This window comes from Limulus polyphemus, unplaced genomic scaffold (genome assembly GCF_000517525.1).
Source record: "Limulus polyphemus unplaced genomic scaffold, Limulus_polyphemus-2.1.2 Scaffold1969, whole genome shotgun sequence".
In the NCBI taxonomy this organism is placed as follows: Eukaryota; Metazoa; Arthropoda; class Merostomata; order Xiphosura; family Limulidae; genus Limulus; species Limulus polyphemus.
In genome coordinates, this window is record NW_013667579.1 from 56,844 (window position 1) to 69,371 (window position 12,528).

Here is a 12,528-nt window from a genome sequence, read left to right on the forward strand (position 1 = left end):
GACACTTAAGTTCAAACTTACTTGCCAAAACTCGATTTATTTATTTATTTAACTAAAACAACAAAATCCTAAATCTCTTACTATTCACAAAATCAGTTAGTTATGCTTAAATAATAATAATAATAATAATAATAATCCAACAAAAGTAAGCTATGCACTAAAATTCAATCCGGCCATCGGTATACCTGATTAAATATAATTTTTTTACATTTCTACTTAAAAAGCTTAAAATGCATCATTTCATCAATTGGGTACCCTTACCGTTAACTGTATTTCAAGATTCTTTAAATATATCACGAAGAAAATATCAGAAATAAAATCAAAATAAAGTTCCTTGTGTAATTTGTTTTTTTTATTAGGATTCTTATGTAATAAAAAAAACTTAAAAGTAGTGGTTGTTTTCAATAATTTTTTTTATTCTAATTCATATATTTACCACAGCTCAATTTCTTAGTGTCTTCATCAAATTTAGTCTCAAGTGTATTATCAACAATCTGTCACGAAAGAATAAAAATATGATCAAAATTTTTGTAAAGATTTTTTCAAAAGTTTCATTATTTTTAACCTATTGTAATTATTTTGTTTCTTTGTTAAATCTTCCATAAAGTATTTGTTTTTTGAAATTTGAATTTTGTATGAATCGATTTCTTGCTTTGCTTTCCATTGTACAGCTTGGGATCTTGATACTTGTTCTTTTTGTCTCACTTTTACATGTTTTTTTTTTCCATATCTACCTTATAGCAGTAATAACTATTTAATAATAATATATAGTTTATGTTAAGGATTAAATTTACAGTTACTTGTCAAAGTAAACATCGTTCTGTGGTTACATGCTAAGTGTGACTGTCCTTTCGTGCATGTTTTATGTTTTATACATAACAAAATAATAAATTTCACTTTTGTTTGTGTTGTTCAATTGTTGACTCTAAACATAAGAATAATATACAAAAAGGAAATAACAGTATAAAACCTCTTGCAAAAGAAATGCGATCATGATTTGGAACAAGCTAGATTATATATATTTTTATATTATTCATCTAATAAAAACTAATTATGTACAAAATAAATGGATCACATTTTTTACTAGTTTCCTTGTGGCTTTCTTTTAACAACAACAAAAAACAAGGTTTTTAAACCATCTGTTACAGAACATTTACGGTGCTGTTTTGGAACAGTATATTTTATATATCATGGCTTACAAAAGTCTAAATATCTTCCACTAACGCTAACCTTATCAAACTAAATGTAATGCCATATAATTCTGGTAAATATATAACGAACTAAGAGGTGTATAAACGCCATTTATAGAGAAAAAATATCTTGATTTCTTATATTAGCAAACCTGTTTTTAATTGAAAATGCTTTAATTTAGTACATAAAAATTTATTGTCTGCTCTCGACTCAAACAGCATCTGAGGGTGATATTGATTCAAGTCTTAAACACAACTTGTTTGATTTATTTCACCACCACCCCCTCTCCAGTGGGTTCAATCCCTGTGGTGGGTGCAGCAGATAGTTCATTATGCTTAACAGCAAACTAATGGCATATTAAGTTTTGTAGTTTATTTCAGAACAAAACTTTATCAAATATTTCATCTAAAATATGGAAAATGGAAATAGGACTGAGCATAAATTCTCACAGAATCATACTCAGATTAGTTCGATGTTGTACTGATTTTCAAGTGGCATTTCCATCCTCAAAGTGGTTCACACTGAATTTAACTACAAAATTCAAAGTCAAGGTGAAGATTTACTTATTAAAACATCATTCTAACTGACACTAAATTTTTATAATTTCCCTGTTATCCCTTGCATACTTTTTTTTCAATAATCAGTTTCACAACAACAGTTTCAAAATTATGTTTTTTTGAAATCTTTCAATACAGGATCCCTTTGAACTTTGTCACCCTTCTTCATATAACCTCCTCAATTCTGATGATATATTAAGTTGATTTAATAATAATCCACATTGTAACCAAACACCTTATTCCTCACAAAGCAATACGCTGGAAAGCTGACTCACCAATTTGACGCAAGAACAAGCAAATTGTGTCTTCACTCAACGTGCCTTTTACTGTAATATTAGAAACAGAAACAAATTAACAAACGACACTAATTATTCACACGAAAAGTGCACACCATCTAATAGTTACTTACATAATCCAAAAATAATTGTTTTAATAACTTGGATGAACAAAAAAAAAAACTTCACATGTCTATCCAATAAACTATTACTAAAAACAGTAGAATGCTAATTTATCAAGTACACGTAAGTTTAAAGTTGAATATAATACTATCAAACAATACACGGAAATATTTTACGATATATTTCAATATTAGCTGTATATTTTTCGTGACAAGCAACCATTAAGTATTTAGTGAAGTAACTGATACTTTCTTCGAGATTTATAGACTAATGTTACTGAATGTTTTATCTATGGTGTCGATAGTAAAAGATATATACATAAGCACATGATAATTTACGTGTATCAATAGATGAAGGTTTTATTCAAGTTCCTGGCCGTGCAAGAATACACTTAACGAGGTACTGATTTATTTAGTGTATGACAAGAAAGCTTACAAATATATATATATATATATATAAATTACACATCTGCTAATATATTCATTTTGATATTATACATTTATATTAAATGGATTATGTGTAAGTATGTGTTTGTGTGTGTACATATATATATATTATGTGTTTAATAGAACTAATTACAACTACACCTCTTTATACATAAGAGTTTATTTCTTAGATCACTTAATGCCAACCCTAATCAGAATATACTTACTACAAACTGTAAGATAATATCTCATTAAGGTTTACAAATTACCCCTCTACAGCTACTGAACATAGAATTGCTGAGCTCCCACCCCCCAACCCACACACTAACTATTAGTTGTTTTTTTTTGTTCTGGTGTGTTGATAAATATGGGTTGTTTGTGTGTGTATTTCGTGTTTTTCTTTGCATAGACACCAAACCCCTTTTTTATTATTATTAGTGATCTTTGGCCTCTTAACCCTAAAATCAACAGGATTATTTCCCATCACAAGAAAAATGACCTATGAAGGTTGAATAAAACCTGCTGATTAAAGCACTAGTATATATTTCTTGAAATGTTGACATTGACCTTTAACCCCAAAATCAATAGGATTCTTGAGGCTAAATTAAAATGCTGCTGTTTAGAACTCTAGTTGCCATGCCAAAAGTAGATATCTACAGATGGATTGACAACATCTTCATTATCCCACTCCCCCATATTTTATACCGGGGGGGGGTAGTAACCTTGTCAACACTAATGAATTTGTAATATTCATCCTGCATATTCAGGTAATCATCATCAAAATGTAATACAATACGTGTTGACTTTTCTGTTCAGTTGTAGTCCAATTTGTGTGTTCACATACAGGAAGACTAGAGAATGAACCTTTTGGGTATATTACCAAGATACTCTTTAGAAAAGAAAAGAAAAAAAACACTTTATCGATAAAGTACTAATATTTCTAGGCACTATCAATATATGAAGCAGGGGGGGGGTCTATCTATATCAGAACAATTCAAAGCTTGGGAAGGCAATAAATATATATAGTCAAATTTTGTAGTAAAGAATAATGATACTTATATTAAATTTTATCTAGCTACGTTGTATCATTTCTTACCAGTTAAATAGTCTGCCAAATCACCTCCATTGCAGTACTAAAAAAAAAAAAGACAGAGTAAATGTTACTATAGTTGAAACAAATAAAATAGTTGAGACAAATAAAAAAAAGTCTTAAAACTGTCTTAATAAAACAAGATTTATATACATGTCTATTTCCTCTTGTAACAAAGGAATTGAGTTAAGAAAAAAAAAACTGTTGTAAACCCATAAGTTCGGTTTTGCATCAAAACAACAGCTGTTTCTTTCTTACGGAAACCGCTCTATCATTGTGGCATCAACAAAGACCTCATGCTGGCTGTAACCCTACTTCCTTTCCCTCTGGCGGCAAAATGTACACATAAAAATGCCAGACCCGTTTTTCTTTGTTCCTGTTGTACTCTCAATACGAAACAATACATTTTAAGCTCCACAAATACGAGAAACGGTAAAGGGGTACATGAACACCACGTGACTTTTAGTCACTGATATTTACAATACACGAGCGTGTAATTGTTAATAACGCCCTCTTTTCTGATAACTGTTTATAAAAAAAAAAATGTTTTACTAGAAACAGCTCCAACTAAGTTCATTAGTATTCGTCCTATTTCTATCTGTTTACTATCTGATAGAAATAAGCATATGTTTATAGGATGGAAAATGTTAACTTGAACGGCGCCCTATGCACACGAGTTACAGAAAACTTGGGTATAGCCGTCCCTAAGTTTGAACTACTGGCAGGAAGAAAGGCAACCAATCAGCAACACCAAACACCAATTAACCCCTGAAAACTCGTTTTTTTTTTAAACCAAAGAGGTAATCATATGGGCTTGGTGTCATTGGATTAAATTGTAGCTTTACAGTATACAAGTGAAGTTCTTGGTGTCCTTGTTTGAAACATTTAATTAAATGACAAGTGAAAACGTTAAGTAAAACGTCTAAATAAATAGATTTCTGCCCCCCTTTTGCAACATGTTCATCATAAAGACGGGTTTTTATCCTCCTAGGGTTGTGGTAGTCCGAATTCAGATAGCTACCCCAATTCACCTTTTTTATTATTTATTAATTAAATCGGCATCAAGAAAGATTGTGCTTAAGGACTACTGTTTCATCGGTAATACACGGGGTAACAAAAGGCAGGGATTCAAACCAAGTAACAGCAGCATCTGTTTGACCGACTCCCTATGAAATATCTTGTAGACCTTGAGAACAGGCAACCGACTCGCGAATACGCGTGCAAATCAGCTGATCGGTTCGTCTGCACCGAGTGCCAGTAACCTCGAGCAACGAACGGGTCACGTTTACAAAACTAAAATCAAACGCACGAACCAAAGCGGTTTTGATTCGTTACTCTTTGTTGCAAGGCTTAATTTTAGTAGGCACCACTTAAAATTGACTGTTCCAGCTTTCGTGATTACGTAAACAAAGCTAACCTCCCTCTCTCTCTTCTTTTACATTTCAGTTTAACGTGTCAATTTTTTTAGATACGATGTTATTTACTTTTGACAAATCACAACAAAAGTCCCGTTTCTTAAAACTTACAAAACATATATCATAAGGAAAACTGATGAACAGAAGTGGGAAAAAAATAATGTTGAAAACATTACATTGAAAAATCCTGAAATCTAGAGACTTCCGTGTGTGTGTCTATATATACTATCGCGATTTCGTGTAGCAGTGATAAAACGTTGTACTGACGTACAAATTTTCTGAAACTATGTGAAAAAGTTTTAAACACCTACGTTGTACGTGTAGTTCTTATAACCTCTGCCACCGAAGTGACGAACGTTATAATAACGATACGTAGTATGTGATTGTTTAAAACTTGTTCAGATAGTTTTAGAACATTTCGCGCAGAGATACATTCGTGCTTAATCCTATCGTAATTGTGAACTAAGAGACCGGAGATAAGGCACCTTGTCAACAGCACCCACCGCCAACTTTTGGCCTACTCTTCTTGTGAGATCCAATAGTGGATTTTTACCATTACTCTCACAACGCACACTAAGCGCGCTAACCAATGAGCCACGCCTGGCCCTGCTGAGATAGACTAAACTTTCCTTGCATGAATGAAGCACGACAATTACGGGATTGTCGCTGTTCTCCACATTCTACTATCCTTAGCAATAGGTAGCGGACTTCCGTGCCACAGTTCTTTCTCAACAGTGCGGAAACTTAATGTGAACTAAAGAAGTGAATGAACAGGGGGAAATGTGTATGTAAAAGTGATGAAAATCCGTTTTTTTTTTTACTATTAATGAGAAACTGACAAAAAACTTCTCCTTGAAGAGCTTCTATGGTGCATGAATAATAAAGTAAAATAAAAAACGAACATTATATTTAATATTATCTTTGCCATCTAGCGGACAAAATTAGAACTTATCTTGTCAGATGGCTGTAAAATAAAAATAACGCGTAATGCCAACAGTCTTTTCAGCGTCTATTATTGGATTCAGTTTTATCCTACAACACTACCCCCACCTCCATGAACTTCTTTGTTTCGGTGGATCTCGCTCGCGTAAAGCTACACGATGGCTATCTGCGCGAGCTGTGCCTAATTTTGAACTGTAGGCTAAAGGGAAGACAGCTAATCAACAACACCAACTGTTCGGATATTTTAGTAAGGACAAATGGTGGAATTTAACTGTCACTCGTATAAGAAACCGCGGCCCCAAAAGTGAGGGGTGGGGCAAGGACGAACGGGACGCGAACCACGAATTCTCAGCTCCACAGTCCGGCACGCTAACCAATGGACTGCACTTGCCTCAAGCTCCAACAATAACAACAACAAAAAGTCAGCATGTGGTATGAAGTTAAAGCCCGTGAGGGTGAGTTCAGACCATGCCATCCCAGAGTCAGCATGTGGTAGAATGTTAAAGCCCGTGTTAATGAACTCCTCGTGGTCTGATAGTTTAGTCTCTTCAAACCGTATATTAAATTTAAGAGCTTCTCAAAGCAATATTCGCCTCCCCTGACATAACGTGAAACTGGCGAAGTCTGGCGCACTTTTTTTTTATGCATGTGTCATTTACCATTTCCGGGCAATTTGCCCCGGGCGTCGCAAGTTGTAGACTATAACTGTAGAGATACATTTATATTAATAGCGGATTAAATTAATGGGATTATAAATGGTTAACTTAAAGTTGCCGTGACGTGAAAAGCCACAGCAGACGGAACAAACTGTCAGAAGTCTGACATTAGAGAAACTAGTTACAACGTGAGACTGAAGATGACGCACGAATGTGTCGAAACTAGATTCTCTTGTTATCAGACTTCGGACAGTTTGTTCCGTTTACTGTGGTTTTTCACAAACTGCTATACACGATATTGTGTTCTTTTATTATTATTATTACCGTGACGTCATCACTGCGCGCTGTAAGGTAAAGGCTAACTAGGAATATATAAACTCAAGTTACTTGACTCACGACACCCAATAAAAACCAGGAAAGGTGAAAAAGAAAAAGGTCGTTACGTGTGTGTGGTCCAACAACATGTTAAATGCCGTTGTACGCTGTAAGTAAACGTTTTACACTAAAAAGAGCCACAGAATGTTATGGTTGGTAGCGATTGTTCCCACGCGTCATTTAAAAAAGTTAGCGAGTACGAGTGAATGTATTCATTTAAATTCAACGTGGCGCTTATAGTGAGCGACACCTATATTTTTTAAAATTAAAATACGAACTTTGATAACCTCGTATCTGAAGTTGCTAGTAGAAACATCACGATTTCGTAACAGTGGACTGAGTTGGGATATGACTGCCACCTACATCGAGGACATTTTTAAGACTAAGATGACGACAGAAATTGTGGTTATTGCAAACGTAAGTAATTCATTTTCCCGATATAATCACACTGCAATATATTCGTATTTTTTTGCCATAATTAGCCATTGATATAAAATAAATAGAGGTGTGACTACAGTTGATAAGGGACCACAACTCAAAATTCTGCCACAGGCCTCAAAGACCCTCCTCACGTGCCTTGGTGCCTGACAAAAAGCCTCTTCGGCACTGAATATGGCAGATGCAGTATAGTTGACATGTTTATATTTTCTTCTTTGCCCATGACGAAGGAAGTTCCACCATTCGAAAGCGCTTGAGGGTTTTTACCAATTTTACTTTAAGACTTCTTGAACCTTTGACGTCATTGATATTCTTCTTTACTTCCCCTCACAAGTTCTTAGAATTACCAATGAGATATTTCGTTACTCGATCCACTCTGGGTACAATGAGGCTAGCTTGCTGGTTCGCCAGTTTTTATTAATGACGAGTAAAGCTAATTCAAATAAAAATAAATAATCATTTTAGTAACATCGATAAAATCCGGCAGGATATCAGTATAGGCAAGACGAGACCACATACAGATTAAAAGGTTACTCAAAAATAGGATGAATGCATCGGAGTGAAAAACAAAAGCCAGTAAAAACGTTTTTCTTCTTCTTTTGTTTGCAAGCTCACAATACCATGTTTTAAGTAACCAATTACGAAGGGTCTTGATTACTCGTGCCAACGAGATTGCCCAATCAAATAAAAGCTCAAAGGAAGTTTGAACTGGGTACATAGAATAAAACTTAAATTGTAGATAAAGTTTAGTATTTATCTGAGTAGTTCAATAAAAAGAAAAATAGAACAACCATTTTGATAGTGAATTGAAAACCTTAAATTACAAGTTGGTGAATGCCAAATTCTCCCAAACAACGAGCTGGTAAACTTCATATTCATCAAACAAAAAGTGGATAAAAAGTGAGTAAACCACATCGTATCTAAATGAGAAGTTGGTAAACGCTACATTACCCAGATAAGAACTGGTCCACGCCAAATTATTCAGATGATAAGTGGTGAACACCACATTTCCCAGATGGGGAGTGAGTATAAACGACATTACCCTGACAAAAAGAGGATAAACACCACATTTCCCAGATGGGTAGTGAGTATAAACGCAACATTACCCTGACAAAAAGAGGTTAAACACCACATTTCCCAGAAGGGTAGTGAGTATAAATGCAACATTACCCTGACAAAAAAGAGGATAAACACCACATTTCTCAGATAAAAAGAGGTAAACGTCACATTCTCCAGAAGAAAAGTGGACTTTTACCTAAAACTAATGAACATAAATCAAGGCAAAATAACCTAAAACTAATGAACACAGATCAAGGCAAAAATACCTAAAACTAATTAACACAGATCAAGGCAAAAATACCTAAAACTAATGAACACAGATCAAGGCAAAAATACCTAAAACTAATGAACACAGATGAAGGCAAAAATACCTAAAACTAATGAACACAGATCAAGGCAAAAATACCTAAAACTAATGAACATAAATCAAGGCAAAAAATACCTAAAACTAATGAACATAAATCAAGGCAAACTAACCTAAAACTAATGAACATAAATCAAGGCAAAAAATACCTAAAACTAATTAACACAGATCAAGGCAAAAAATACCTAAAACTAGTTAACACAGATCAAGGCAAAAATAACCTAAAACTAGTTAACACAGATCAAGGCAAAAAATACCTAAAACTAACGAACACAGATCAAGGCAAAAAATACCTAAAACTAACGAACACAGATCAAGGCAAAAAATACCTAAAACTAATGAACACAGATCAAGGCAAAAATACCTAAAACTAATGAACACAGATCAAGACAAAATACCTTTAAACACTTTATTTATTTTATGAATTGCATAAAATTTTACACAACTCAAAGTTACATGCCTCTTAAATATTTCTTTCATAAAATGCTTTTCTAAAACCTGCTTCGCAACAGACGAGAGCTATAAAATAATTGTTTGAATAAGCGATCATTAGTTTTATGTTTTTGTCCCCCTTTTTTGATACAGCATATGACCTCAAACAAAAATAGTGGGCTTCTTATGTGCAAAGGTACACATGCGTCAATTGCTAATCAACAGTACACACCGCCAACTCTTGGACCACTCTTTATCTGACTGTCTCTCTTATAGCGCACCCATAGTGAGGAGCGTTTTTTTTTTTTGTTTTTATTTTTTCTGCGGCAGCGGGCCGCGAACCATGAAACTTCGGTTTCACAGTCAGGCACGCTAACAACTTGGCCACTTCCGCTTCAGAAGACTACTGAAAGAGAACCTTTGTTCTAGTGTACCAGCAGCAAACAAGAGTATAATTTCTACCCTCTTTTCGATGTGTATGGAAGAGTTAAGTAAATAGTGCCATAAACTTTCCACTACAAACGAGTTTGGGTCTCCATTTATTCTGAAGGTTTCGTTATTTTCCAGAAGGGGGCCAGACTATAGTTTGACCTTCTGTACAGCATGTAATGTAACAGTCCGTTCAGTGGAATTTTCCATGTGTGTGTTGATACCAGCTGGGGAATAATTACCTTATAGTAGACTCGTTTATTTCGTTGATAATGAGATCCAGCAAGTTCTTAATCATGATTGGTAGATGACATAAATATAACCTTTAATCTGTAGAGTAACATCAAGCACACAACAACAAGGTCAAACACAAGCTCTAACACGCCTTTCCTGTCACACAGACACGTGCACACACCGAAACTCCCACGAGATGTGCACGTGCAATAGGATTTACCCTCACCCCCACCCCCCAGACCTTCAGTCCTCAAATGTTGAAGTATTATAATCTTTAACTTCAAAATGCTGATACAAGTAAGAGGTGATCAATCTGAACTTTAACATTAAAAATCAATAATTAGTTCCCGTATTTACTTCCAGGTTTTCAAATCATCCAAAACCCATCCATCCCAACTCCCTAAAAACACGCATCCTAGCATAGTTTTAATTTTTTATACTTCACCAATAACTGCTGTTGAATAATTAACAAACTTGGTAGTCGAAACCTAAACTTTTTTATATTCTTTTTAGAAACACAATCATGAAGGTATAGTCTATTTTATCAGCCGCGGCACAACGGCTCATAGAACGGCTCTGAGTTTTTTCTTTTTTTTTTTCAAGTACAAATTTTTAGCTCATAGCTTTGACCAGCCCAAGGTCTGATAGATTAATTTACTCTAATCTTGCCAAAAATAATTTCAATTTGAAGGTAGGCTGGTAAAGATCCTGATGAGTAATAAAATCGAACACAAATATGGCTAATAAAATGAAAAAAAAAAGTTCTCACAAAATAACTTAATCTAATCTTGCTTAAAAGAATTTCAAGTGGCGTGGCTATTGGGGATTCCCTCTTGTTGTATAAATGTACATTAAAACATTATGTCTATTCCCATACGGTCTTTAACAGCGTGAGATATGTCACGTGGACTAATGACGAAATGGAATATCACAACGAAACGTGAAACTTTTAATTTGAGGACGTTTCGGAATTTGTCTCACCATTGTCTCACAATCTAAAATAATAGTATTATGCACTTTAATATATATATATCTTAAAATGTGATCTACAGGGTGTCCGAAAAGTCTGGAACAATAGACACGTTAAGAATTATACCGAATATGTTCCACATGCTGTCCCTGTAGTTCGAAACAAGTCGACCTTCTCATGCTTTGATAATCAGTGAAGTAACTGAAATTATGGAAAGCTAAAAATCATCTATAGTTCCAGAATGTTCGGACACCCTAAAAAATCGCAATAATCAAAACACCGAAAAAAAAAGTCCAAAAACTATTTAGTCGTGAATGATTGGAAACTGTAATCTTGCGTTGAAGAGAATGTTCATCTCATTCTCTTCAACGCAAGATTTAGGATATGCTGTACAAAATTGTTCATCTCTTTTTGTACAGCATATCCTAAATCTTGCGTTGAAGAGAATGTTCATCTCTTTTTGTACAGCATATCCTAAATCTTGCGTTGAAGAGAATGTTCATCTCTTTTTGTACAGCATATCCTAACCCACGTTGGTGTAGTATAATTGAAGAACAAGGAATTGAAGTTTCAGTAAAATGATTTTCTTCATGTAGTAAATTAAACAGCAGTCCACCTAAACATTTACACCAAATCATACTTATAACAAACAAAAAAAGATTGTCAAAAATTTGTTTATTGTGGTACAAAGCCACACTGGGCTATCTGCTGTGTCCACCGCGGGGAATCGAACCATGGATTTTAACTTTGTAAGTTCGTAGGCTAACCGCTGTTCCACCAGGGGAACATAGTCAAAAATAGCCACAGATATAAAAATGTGCGCTTCTGCTTGATCATAATTAGAAGACATACAGACAACGATCTTTGTGGATATTCGCCGGTGCGTGATATTTAATGTAATTTAACAGGTCTGGTTTAATGATTTGTCATCCTTCGGCATTATTTAAAACTTCACAAGATTATATATGTCTTTCATGACTGCCTAGCTGCCCCTCCCGCATAATTCGCACCACCCCTATTGCAAGAATCAAGCTTTTTCTTCCCGCTTCAGTTCCGTTATAGATTGTTTCAAAGTCGCTGCTTCTTGTAAATATAGACTGTGAATACTGGTATGTTTCATACTGCCCGAGTTTAGAGCCTTAGCATCAGATTCAGTCAGTGGACTAATGCTTGAATCAATTTGGACCAGCAAGAGCTGAATTTTCCAATAATTAAGTTACTGGTATTGGTACTAAACACTATCTCATCTAAACCACGGATACTGCAATTTTTGTCGAATAAAATCCATTAATACTGGTACTCTAACTCATGCCTATTGATACTTGCGTCTGGTTTGACCTAGAAGTACTGTTACTGGCGTCTGATCTGACCTAGAAATACTGTTACTGGCGTCTGATATGACCTAGAAGTACTGTTACTGGCGTCTGATCTGACCTAGAAATACTGTTACTGGCGTCTGATATGACCTAGAAGTACTGTTACTGGCGTCTGATCTGACCTAGAAGTACTGTTACTGGCGTCTGATCTGACCTAGAAGTACTGTTACTGCGTCT

General features: G+C 34.7%; 1 protein-coding gene across 1 annotated transcript in view; it reads right to left on the reverse strand.

Moving 5' to 3' along the window:
* The window catches only part of LOC106465513 (serine/threonine-protein kinase unc-51-like), a 92,477-nt gene that overhangs the window by 37,419 nt on the left and 42,530 nt on the right, over positions 1-12,528 (reverse strand). Inside the window, exons 5-6 of the mRNA XM_022393421.1 lie at positions 3,668-3,704; positions 2,024-2,074 (exon numbers count right to left, since the gene is read on the reverse strand). Of these exons, the coding sequence (XP_022249129.1) occupies positions 2,024-2,074; positions 3,668-3,704 (88 nt within the window). The remainder of the gene's footprint in view (positions 1-2,023; positions 2,075-3,667; positions 3,705-12,528) is intronic.